This window comes from Diplotaxodon limnothrissa, linkage group LG1 (assembly GCF_057381915.1).
Source record: "Diplotaxodon limnothrissa isolate DT_005_m linkage group LG1, D_limnothrissa_male_GT1.1, whole genome shotgun sequence".
NCBI classification, from domain to species: Eukaryota; Metazoa; Chordata; class Actinopteri; order Cichliformes; family Cichlidae; genus Diplotaxodon; species Diplotaxodon limnothrissa.
Genome location: NC_140596.1, coordinates 23,007,355 through 23,019,390, shown reverse-complemented (window position 1 = coordinate 23,019,390; position 12,036 = coordinate 23,007,355). Strand labels below are relative to the sequence as shown.

The window sequence follows — 12,036 nt, the reverse complement described above, 5'->3', positions numbered from 1 at the left end:
GTGATGACAAAAGAAAATTAAATAAAGTGCTATTCCCTAATATGCATAAACCAGGCAATAGCTCTTTAAACATCTACAGAATAGGGAACTAGCCACCAAACACTAGTTTATAGATTATCTGCCATTCACTCAATTAAATAAAAGAAACAAAACTTGATGCACCAAGTCACATACTTTCCCCTCCTTGTTGCTGATGTGTTTCTGAAAAGAAAATACAGTTACACAAACATCACTGAGTTGTGCAAATGAACATCAACGACTGGAAACAGTTGTGTGGATGTGTCTGCTGAACATGTGTTTGGGTACATTGGTGCATGTGCGGCTCTGCACTTCAGGTAATTGAATTTCAACACCGAGTATTAAAATGAAAACCGCACATTAAAAGATGCTCGAAATTTCTACAAGTGAGAGGAGGTGGATGACGAGTGTTTAGCTCTGCTTGGAGTATCAAAGAGTGAAAGATAAACAGAGGAAATGGAAGACTGAAAGAGTGACAGGGGAAATAAACACAGCTTGACAAACCTGACTAACAGGCCTATTAAAAGAACAGGAAGTAGGTAGTAATAGGAGGAGGAGGTCATCTAGTAAAAAACAAATTCACTAGGCAAATGTTTTGTAAAGAAATCCAAACTGCGCCCTGTGAATAACGACTATTTTAATCCCCAACTTCTGATAATTATGTAAAATTAATTAAATTAAAACAACATTTTTATATATCCTTAATAAGGACCTTATTTATCTAAATAATCAGTGTGGATTTTTAAAGATGTCGCATACATAATAAGAACACAACAGTGACTTTAACATCTACTCGCTACTAATCATTCCTGTGAGAACTGCATGCTGAGATTTAAGCAGCTTTCAGCTTTGGCGTGTGTGATGGGTGATTACGGTCTCGATAAAACGGACAGAGAAACATGAGATATTAGACATGAGGGTACTTTGTTACTTACTGGCTAGCTCAAACACTTCGGGCGCCTCCCTGGCCAGTTTCTCTCGGGCCACGTCTGCGATCGGCCCAAAGATAACCACAGGTCTCAGGAACCCAGCTGTATCACAACAACATCACGTGTGTGTTACACATATCACATCACAGTCAGTTCTTGTAGACGTGTTCAATACATTTGGTGTAAAACCACACAGATTCAAGACCTTACATGGCCAGAGGAGAAAAGTGAAGCTACACCGTTAGTGCACTGACATAACTGGTACACGCCAAACTATCCAAGCTTTGCTTATACAAAAAGCCTACCTTTGTTTTGTGTACATGTATTTTTCAGTGTTTACAAAGCAAATCCTAGTTAGCGCTACCTCACAAACCTAAAAATTTCTTAGTCCTACAGTAAAGAAGAAAGCATAATAAGGATGAAAGCCTCCCATTTTATTGCTATAACTGCCTTTGGCTTCTGTACTCTTACCTTCCCTCAGCACCACCCTCTCGTAGGCAGGGAACTTGGTCTGAACAGGCTGGGCTGACAGGTCCTCCCTGCTTTTCCGCAAATTCCTCTTGGAACTCCGCAGCCCTCTGAACCTCCAGAAGTCAGCTCTGTCGCCCCCAGGCGTTTTAGGAAGGGTGTACTGCACACTGGATAGCTGCTCGGCTCTGGAAAGGGAAGAAAAGGTGTAAAAGTGTAAAACTTTACACTGACCAGAGAGACAAGTCACGGTAACATACTCCTACTGTAACTGCAACAATAATGTAGAGCACTGAATGCTAACTGGTTATCCAGTTATGATGGTCTTTATGGATTTGCCATCACATTAGAAGTTAAGCTGACCGGTGTCTGCGTCATTAAAAGCCCTGTTTGTACAGCTAACCAACCATCTGAGTTAAGCTGAGCAAGTCAGCAGGCCCAGGTCATCATTGGTGGGGCTGATATGATAATTTAATCATAAATTGTGATAAATGTGTGAAATACAGTAGATCATAAAATTTATTCTTCAGATTTATATTGCTTTAATTCCTCTACCTGCATTGTTAGCCCACTCATCAAATGCCAGAACCAACTGTATGTGTGCCATGAAACATCTTTTACCTATTCTTGTTGGGGATTATGCCTCTTTCCACTTCCTGGTGGTTCTTGCCGATACGGATAGCGAGCCAGGAGCCTAATTTGCCGTTATAGAGTGTGTCTACCACACGGAAAACCTCTCCCTTGTTAAAGCTCAGCCCATATGGTGACTCTTTTTCATATTCAAAATGCGTTCGAATGTAGAAGGAGTCGCCCACATCAGATTCCACTATCCTTCGATACACTGAAGCCAAAGCAGATAATAACACAGAGGATTAGTTTTGACGTACAATCTTTCATGTTTACAATACAAAACGCTACTCGACGCCATCATCCCTTACCATCCTTTTTCTTCTGAGCCAGAATAGTAACGTCATCTCCTTTTGGAAGATCGAGCAGAAAAAGCACAGCCTCTTCCCGGATGATGTTAGCAAAGTCCACATTGTTCACCTGCAGAGGCAGAAGAAATGAACTTAATGAACGACAAACAGCACAAGCCAACTCAAGGCTAATATTATTTTTAATAATGGCTGTTAAACGCTTATAAGAGCTGCTGAAAGCTACTGGATTTAAGTTTACTTGGTTACACAGTTGCCTCAGCAACTTTATTTGTTGACTACAACTCATCTGATTTCTTAGGGGATAAAAAGGAACAGAAGAAAGGAAAGCATTCCCCTTTTAACCGAGCAGCCACCCCCTCTTCTCCTGCTGCTGCCCTTAAAACAATAGCTACTGTTTATTGACTCTGCTTGAGGGGCAGCAGGGGAACCAGAAACACATGGACTGAGTCACTGAACCACAGAAAGACACCTTTATTCTTCTCAGAAACAGAAGGGCTTGACGTCTTTATCTCCAGCTAGCACACCATGACCGAGGGGAAACCACCAAAGATTGGAAACAATGTCCTGGAAGTCTCTAAGATCTGTTTGTACAGCAGGGAGAACACAGGCACAAAAGAGGTCTACAGTGTAGAGTGGGAGGAATAGAAGACACTGTTTGTTCATTAAGAGAAGAAGATACCAAAATGGTTTAATAGGTAAACAGTTTCTAAATGTTAGTCTCAATTCCCCCCAGCTTGTGCTAAATTGACAAGTTAAACTGTGTGGCTTCACAGCAGGTGTCTTGCTGCTGTATAAACATGTCAGAATAAATCCAACTCTGACATCAAGAGGGTTTCCATCATCTCATCCACAATGTTACTCTAGTGTTCAGTGAAACAGGCAGTCGACTGTTCCGAGGTCAGAATGCGAGAACGACCCCTATTGTGTCTTCACATTGGAAACAAGGGGAGTTTTGATATGAAGCAGGGCCTAAGAATGACTCACTGACTGATGGGTACATTGTACTTTATTCCCAAGGTCTCTGTGCAAAAGCAAATCTATTGTGGCCACGGATTACATAGTTTTGCTACATATTATCTAAGTTAGTGTTAGCCGCTATGGCTCGCCTATTTTAACAACACCAGATGTTCTTTTCACTCTCGAACATGTGACGTGACAAAAATAGCGACAGTTAGGACAAAAACATAAATGAAAAGAATATTTTATAATCATCTTACAAGCTACGTAATACCAAGACCGTACAGGGCAGTTACATGGCATGAAATGAAGAGATCTGTCTAATCTTTATCTTTTTTTTCTTTTGAACCAGTCAACTGCAGCAACACGTTCTCGCATCCGAAATCTGGTACAGTGCATAGACAAAATGTCAGGTTTCTTAAGCAAAAAAAATAGGGTTCTCCTAATTTATCAACACATCTTACCCTGAGAATCTGGTCTCCCTCTTCCAGCCCCTCCTTGGCTGCGGGGCTGTCTTCCAAAACTCCTGCCACAAAAATTCCCACATCGTTTCCGCCTGCTAACCTCAGACCGACACTCTCTCCCTTCTTGAACTTGACCAGCTTCATACTTGGTCTGCGGGAAAACACAGGTGGACACACAGAGTTAAGTAAAAAGATTAGCAATCATTCTAAGAGACACACAAAAAAACACGGCCAGTTATTCAAGCAAATATGACAGGTTATAACAACAGAGCCAAAGCAGAGTTTCTGCCTGAATCAGAACTACAATTTGAACAAGTGGCACGAAGCTTTATTCGTGTTTTGTTTTTTTAATAAATTTTTTTTTTTTAAAAAGGACTCTCACACACTCGTAATATTTTATCTACAGAGTATATACACTGCACTCAATTTGGAAGACACCACATCAAGAATATTTACCTGAGAATGCTGTCATCATGTGCAGCACTGGGTACAGGGGCATCAGATGGGCTGACAGGCAGGTCCACGTCAGGCTGACCAGGCTGTGCATAAACTGGCTTTGGTTCTGGCATAAACACAAACACACTGTATGAATGAGACGGCCAAGTGGGAGATAAAGTGAAACCACCCTTAAAAATTAAAGCATCTGATGTTTTATATATTACATGTTACTTTTTGCCCAAACTGTCACGGTTACTTTAATACGTTGAACAGTACTTGTATTTAATTTGATGACCCCCCTATGAGCAACCACATGGTGATGACAGAGGGAGGGAAAACCTCCCTTTTAACAGGAAGGAAGAAATCTCAGACAGACGCCCGAACCTGGTTCTATCTGCTGTGATGGGAAAGAGAGGAACAAAGTAGACATATAATGCTGTGTGTGCCCTTCGTGTTGACGTTCTGCAGAACAACCCCTCCTATTTACGCTAAGGGCGGCACTTGACATGTTTCATATGATGTGCCATGGCAGCAGTCTGTTTTCAGCTTCAGTTAATATCTGTCTGCCTTAAGACTTAAACTGTACTTCACTGCGTTAAAGGTTCCAACAGAGAGAACTATATAAGGTGGTGAAAGACACAAACACGAGAGAACACACTACTAACGCTAACGATAATGATGGTGGTGATAATGATGACGATGTCAGGCTTTTTTACCAGGCAGTGGGGGTAACTGTTTGTCATCTCTGGAGCTGGCTTGGTCACTGGCCTGTGACAGGACATCATCAGAGTTTTTGACTGGTGTGGACATGGACCCCGGTTTGGATATGCGATCCTCATCTCGACTTCGATGACTGAAATGAAAAAAATGAATAAATAAATAATTATAATAAAAATGTGAATTTAGTACTCATGGACAATTAAAACTATAAGCAGGAGAATTTAAAGGCAGCAGTTTTGACATGTTAATGAATTTCTTAAATTACAGTAACATTGTTTGTTTTTTCTTTTCTACTAGTGTGTTTAAGAATGACTTCATGTTTTGACTGGTGGTAGTTTCATCCTGTGCTGAGAGAGAGAGACAGACAGACAGACAGACAGACAGACAGACACTCTAAATGAACCTAGAAGGAAATAGCATGAACAGTAGATTACGTCATAAGGGCACGTGGACAAAAGTATTTAATGAATAGACAATAAGCAATTAAAACAAGGATGTGTGGCTCTGTCAAAAAGATCCCGCACATCTGCTAGTGATTCAAAGTTGTGTGTTCTTTGCAGTGAAGCATTTTCTTTCTTCCTTTTTCACATGGTCTGTGCAGTACGTAGGTGGCAAACCAGATTCCAAGAATATAAATTCACACTTTATAGACTACACAGGCAGGCACGAAGAGAGAACCGACTGAATCTCCCAGTGTAAACTCTTTAGTTGGGATACGTTTCAGTCCCGGTTCCTGTTTAACCTGGGTAAAATAAATAAGGGAAAACTGTGTGTGTGTGCAAGTCTAGCAAGTCATGTCCAAGAGGGTAGAAAGGCCTCTGCTGCTTAAAAACAATGGTTGAATTCCAATCTGATCACATGACTGACTGCTGGCTCAGTACTTGAGCTGTATTCAGAAGCTTTTGTACAAGAACATGAAGGTGCAGGCTGCACCGGCAGCTCAGACTACACAGCTCTGCTGATTCCTGCCCTTTCAGTTTAGCACTCATAGTACAAACCCCCCACAAAACAATAAAATAAAATGCACACTGCAGTCATTAATGCGCATACAACAATGAGGCATGCACATCCATACACACACAAATGACTGATGCATAAAGTAAGTGCAGCATGCGGCACTTATTTGCAATAGTTTCCACCACAGTTTGGCCTTTTCTGGTCCCACAAATTTGCCCAGCAGTTGTCACGACAATTCAGTATCACAAATGTACTCCTTCAGTGCAATTAAATCTCCCCGAGGATAAATAACATAACTGTAATTGGAGAAAGAAAAACGCGGAGTGCATTTAATGAATGGATGAATGAAGAGTGTGAGAAGGAGGAGGAAAAGAAAAGAGACAAACTGAGCAAGAGCAAGGGACAGAGAGGGAGAGAGAGTGGAGTGGCCTAAATCTCTGCTGCTCCTTGCCGCAGAATGGTGCTAAAAAAGGCGTCACACTGACAAACACCATTTGACAGAACCCTCTGTTCAACCCCCTCACTTACACATTTTATAGTATGGGTACAGGCAAAATAACAGCAAGGAAGGCAGATGCAGAAAAAGTGAAGAAACAGGAGAGAAGTGGCTGCACAGGCAGACTGAACAACAATCCCTTTATCTATAACTAACAAGCCTCAGAATATTTGCAGAAAGAAAAAGAAATTCACTCAGAAACACTGACTAGATGCATTTCAGAAAAACAAAGTATTTAGAAATCAAATAATCATGCACAACAATATTTTAAGAAGAAAACAATAATTACTCACATATGTGCATCTGCAAGTTCAACCATTATCAATTAAGGGATTTGATCTTAATTCCTTGACAGTCAACACTGGGAGCCCTTTGCCTGTGCACAACTTTTACTCGAGCTCACAGAGAGACGCTTAATGAAGGGCTGTTTTTTGATGATCTGTTGGACACACAAAGCCTGGACCAGCGTTGCGTCCTAGAGAAAACAATGCCTGCGCTGCACGCCAATCAGATTCAACAAACCATCTCGTCTGGGCCAAAGCACTGTGGGAAGTATGTCAAATTCCTTTCACCGCTCCTAAAAACATTCCCTTACATCACCATGCGGTGACAGTCAGACTCACTCATTTGATAAATCCCAGCCACATGAGAAGCAGGTGAAACTCCTCCTTATCTCCATGCTTATCAGATTCACCCGTTACACAAACGGATGCATGAAAAATATAATGTGTGTCTTTGACTTTGACATACAACATTTTGTGTGTATATACTCTGATAACAGAGGGATAAGAGTTCAAAACACAACATGTGGACGAGTGTGGTCAAAGCAAAGGCGAACCTGCACTCATCCTGATGCAGGGTCACTCAGTCTGGCACAGCGTGATACACCAGACAGTTACACAAGCAAGAGCATCAGGAACACCTTGCGAACCTCTCAACAACCATCTCAATAAGGCAAGTTTTTATTGGCCTTTTGTTTTTTTACCCCATTGAGATTTGAGGAATTTACCCTTTTTTATTTGCCTCTCAAAAATCTCAAAAAACACAAACATCAAAAGATGAAGTTAATTAGCATCGAATGTAACAATGACAAGAACCTCTAGTAGGGCTGCTCAATTAATCGAATTTTAATCTCGTTTACGATCTGGGCTTTCAACGATCATTAAATATGACTGAGCCGATTATTAGCCCCGCCCTCGTGCTTTACTCTCGCGCTGCTCCGTGTGGCAAATCGAGCGCACCTCTCTGCATTTCGAACACCTGTCACAACAATTAACAGGATCCAAGGGAAGCTTGGAAAGCTAAGCAGAAGTTATTTGGAGAGGAGAGTGACTGCTGTTGGTTGAAAAGAGAGGTAAAAAAAAAAAAAAACTTCAGTGGTGTGGAAACATTATGGGTTCGCGGAGTCAGACGTGGATCAAGTAGACACAGTGTGTAAACTTTGCTATGGTGTTGTAGCTGCACCACAGAGCAACACTGCAAAGTTCACTAAACATAGATGTTTACATTTTTCATTTATTTCTTATATTGCAAACATTTGCACTGTTATCAGTATTTTCGCACTATTTTATATTATTTTTTGACAATCTTTAAAGTCATTATTCAATACATTGTTATTGTTAAATAAATATTGTCAAATAATCGAGATCTCAATTTCAGTGAAAATAATCGTGATTATCATTTTTGCCATAATCGAGCAGCCCTAACCTCTTGTCTATCTAGCTACAAATACGGTCTCTGTAGCATTTTTAGTTTGTATCTCAGCCCACTGTATCTGCAACCAAAGGAGTTTTGATATGAAACAGTAGTTCAGTCTGGAACAAGTGCTGGAGGGCCCTGATTCAACACCCCTACTTCACAGTTAGACTTTTACTGTGGACCACATTAACAAACCAGTAACGTGTTCTCATTGCAAAATGGGTCTCTTTCTTAACATTACCATTCCTGTTTCACCACCCATTCCTGTTTAATTAACTGGATTAAAGTCTTGAAAAGCTAATTACCTCATTCCACTCAATGCCCAAGTTCCACACCCACTGAGAGCGTCATGTGTTAGCCATCTTTATCCATCTATAAACCAGCTGCAAAAACCTATGCAATCTAAATGACAGTAAAGACTGACAACATATTGAAAGATGCAACAGGCAGTAAGAGAAAGTAAGACAAACAGACAGTAAAGTGATAAAAAAAGAACAACACATAATGTGTGCAAATCGTTTTTATTAATTGGACTATAATCATTAAAAGCGTGCGTTATTATTCATATATACTCCACTTTAAAGGTTCAGTGGTGAGGCTACTTAAAAGAGTTATTCCAGCAAGGTTCAAAATCAGGTTTGTGTTTAATATTAAACAGTCTAGTATACTTTAAAAGCAAGGCCCTACTTCCTTCCTCAGCTCTTTCCCAGAGAAATCCATTACTGGAAATTATTGATGGTTTCAGAGGGACTGTGATGGTTTATGTATGTTATGTCTTGAGCAAGATATATGAGGTCGAAGAGGGTGGGTGACAGTGTGCCTTGTAACCAGAATAGTTGTCAGAGGTGTGTGTGTGTGTCCGTGTGTGTGTCCTACCTGCCATTGCTGATCTGCCGTGGTGAGTGGCGGAGATGCTCGGATGTTTCAACCCTGTCAGGCGAACGGGATCGAGTTCCTCTCCCATGGGATCGATTGGAATGATCGGATGTCAGTGAATGTATCTCTGAAATGTCTGTGAAAGATGAGTTGAAGTATGTATTACGGTTTTATCGGTAACAACAAAAAAAAGAAAGAAATCGACATTTGAGATTTGGAACAACAATAAAAACACGTTATTTTAGTTAAGAGTGGAATGATCTGCGAGGATCAGTTCTCTGTTTCTCATTGTAGTTTTAGAGATGTTTTGAAATGCGCTCTATAAATAAACCCGTCTTCTTGACATCGCAGTCATTAAAATAAATCACATCTCTTGGAAAAAACACCGTCACACAAGTTGTGTAATCAAATGTTAGCTGCAATCCACGAGTACGTGTTTGTTGTCTCACCATCTCTGTCTGAGTTATTGGCTGATGGGATGCTGTCGTCAAGGTCAGGAATATTGAGCAGCGTGGCCCGCTCGTCTCTCTGCACTACCATCTTCAGCTTGCCCTTTGACCTCTCAATCAGCTTCTTGGCATCTATCAGTGATAGGTTCTCTGTAACTGTGCCGTTAATCTGCCAGAGGAAGAGGAACAAGTCAGCACAAGAGGTAAACGTACATAATATCCTCTTTGCAGTTTTTCTGTGGAGCCTACAGTGTGCTGTGATAACAAACTAATGAGAGTAAAAGTTAGGAGCACAGCCTATAAGAAGAGGAAGCTATAAACATATTTAATGTGTTTATAATACACAGAGGGTGCGGTCACAAGCACAGAGAGTGAAAATAAGCCAAGACTACACATATTAAAACAAAACTATTCTATATATACACACATTATTTTATGTAATACTTTGTCCTGTGATCAGGTTTCAACTAGAAAACGATTCAACTTCTCTTCAGTAAAACTGAAACATTAAACTGGATTTCAACAGGCATTTGTTTGGGAAGAAGGGGGATTTATCTATTCAAAGTCTGAATGAATAGGGAAAAAAATTAAAGGAATAATGCAATGTCTTGTATTTCTGCTGGTGAGTCTGAATAGTAATGAACTGTGACCTCATTCTGAAAGCCACTTTCAGCAGATCGCCAACTGCAAGGGCACAATTGTAAGAACTTCAAGTAAAAAGGGCGTCTGATAAACGCTCTACTCTACTACTGTTAAATGAGATTACATTTTTTGACCAGTTGATTTCCCAGTTATTGTGCTTTAACCACTTTGAAAACAAATCTGCTCGTCTTTCCTCTCACCTTCAGTACAACATCTCCCTCCTGAATGTTTCCATCTCTGGCTGCAAGGCTCTCCGGAGAGATGTCCTTCACAAAGATATGGCTGGCCAGCCGCAGTCCATATTCTGGTTTCAAGGGTGATTAAGCATAACAAAGTTACACTACAAGACAGTTACCGATCACTTGGTTCAAATAAAGTTAGCAGGTAATTAAAAATGTGATCGACCTTACTGTGAATATCAGTAAATGAGAAACGTGCGCATTCAATAATTTGACTTTTATGTAAATTGGATGAATTCACAAAACAAGCAGTCACTCTTTTTGATTGGTGACACATTACCCACCTTCGTTTTTGCGGGACTTGACAAGAGTGACCTTGGAGGGCCTGGGTGGAGCAGAAGAGGCTTGTGATCGGCGATCGGAGCGTGGTGAGATGCTTCTCTCCCGTGAGGCATCCCGCCTCCCGCTGCTGCTACGCTCCCGATCGTGACGCCTGCCAGTGCCCGTGCCTCCGCTTGCACCTGCATAGGCACTTTGTCCACCGCGTCCACTGCGGTGATCGTAAGCATCGGCCTCATCGCTGTCCTCCTCATGCTCAGACATCGTCTCCCTGTCCCCATGCCGTGACACTGGGATTTGTACTTTCCTTTTTCTGCGAATAGTCTTGAAAGAGAGAACATTTACAATGTTAAAAGCCTGTTAGTCCCTAGCTCTCTGACCATGAAGTACTTAGCCCTGACTCATGCTATATATTTATAGCGTTGTACTTACTATCTTTGCATTTTTGCCACTCTTTCGAAGTTGTTGAACAGCATAGGCATGCTCTACATTGTCCATAGAGACTGCATTGACCATTACTACTCGATCATTTTCTCTGAAAAAATAAATAAATAGAAAATAATTAACAGTGCAGAAAAATGAGTCGGCATTACGTATATTAGGGCAGCTTACGTGTAATGCTGCTTAAAATATTACTCCCAATGAAATAAAGGAAATACAGTCAACACTTACTGTAGCAGACCCTCTGCAGGACCTCCTTTCAGCACATCCGATATTACAATAGATGTTTCACCACTCTGGAAATGAGGGTTGTCTCGCCCACCCGAGATTGCAATGCCAAACCCAAATCCTGGGGCCTATACAAAGACAAATATAAACCACAGCTGACTAATAAGACAAATGGTAAATGCATTGTAACTGTAATGCTGTAAACATCTGACAACTTAGGTAAGCTTGTGCGATGTTGATCAAACTGGCAAAGGAGAAAAGCTGGGTTAGTATTGTTCTGATCTGCTAACAGCCGATCTTCAGACAATTATCTGCAAAAACTGTAGCATAGAGCTCTGTTCCTGCCTTCACATCAACAGATCTTGATATGTGATGCAAACAGCTAATCTTACAACCACAACAATACAGGAGAACTGCAAAGCTGAGAACCACAGATTGCACTGGGCCACTCCTTCAGTCTCAATAAAGCCACCACTAATTAGATTACAGCAAGCAGGGCAGTCTAGACAGGTGCTCAAGACAATCTCACGACACAACAGTATCAACTAACAAGAGTTTCAGGTCTCAAAGCAAAGTACATTCAGACATTAAGCCTACAGAGAGTACACTCTTCTATCTCTTTGATAGCTTGACAGTTAGCCTGACGATGTGAATTGCACCAGAGTGGCGAGTCAGTGATTCATCAATCTGACAATAGCTGCAGAGGTTAGGTGGTGCAATTGAGCATAATTACAGGACAAAAAGCACATACAAAAAGGCTCTCTAGTGCTGTGTTAAAGAGAAGAGCATATCGCCAGCA

The 12,036-nt window shown here is 41.0% G+C and overlaps 1 protein-coding gene across 7 annotated transcripts in view; it reads right to left on the bottom strand.

Moving 5' to 3' along the window:
• Positions 1-12,036, bottom strand: part of tjp1a (tight junction protein 1a) — a 50,171-nt gene that overhangs the window by 15,497 nt on the left and 22,638 nt on the right. For all 7 annotated transcript variants that reach the window (XM_085343443.1, XM_085343557.1, XM_085343626.1 and 4 more), the window contains exons 3-15: positions 11,241-11,365; positions 11,001-11,103; positions 10,574-10,892; positions 10,251-10,354; positions 9,409-9,577; positions 8,960-9,095; positions 4,929-5,065; positions 4,231-4,336; positions 3,775-3,925; positions 2,354-2,462; positions 2,037-2,256; positions 1,419-1,603; positions 954-1,049 (exon numbers count right to left, since the gene is read on the bottom strand). In XM_085343443.1, the coding sequence (XP_085199569.1) occupies positions 954-1,049; positions 1,419-1,603; positions 2,037-2,256; positions 2,354-2,462; positions 3,775-3,925; positions 4,231-4,336; positions 4,929-5,065; positions 8,960-9,095; positions 9,409-9,577; positions 10,251-10,354; positions 10,574-10,892; positions 11,001-11,103; positions 11,241-11,365 (1,960 nt within the window). The remainder of the gene's footprint in view (positions 1-953; positions 1,050-1,418; positions 1,604-2,036; positions 2,257-2,353; positions 2,463-3,774; positions 3,926-4,230; positions 4,337-4,928; positions 5,066-8,959; positions 9,096-9,408; positions 9,578-10,250; positions 10,355-10,573; positions 10,893-11,000; positions 11,104-11,240; positions 11,366-12,036) is intronic.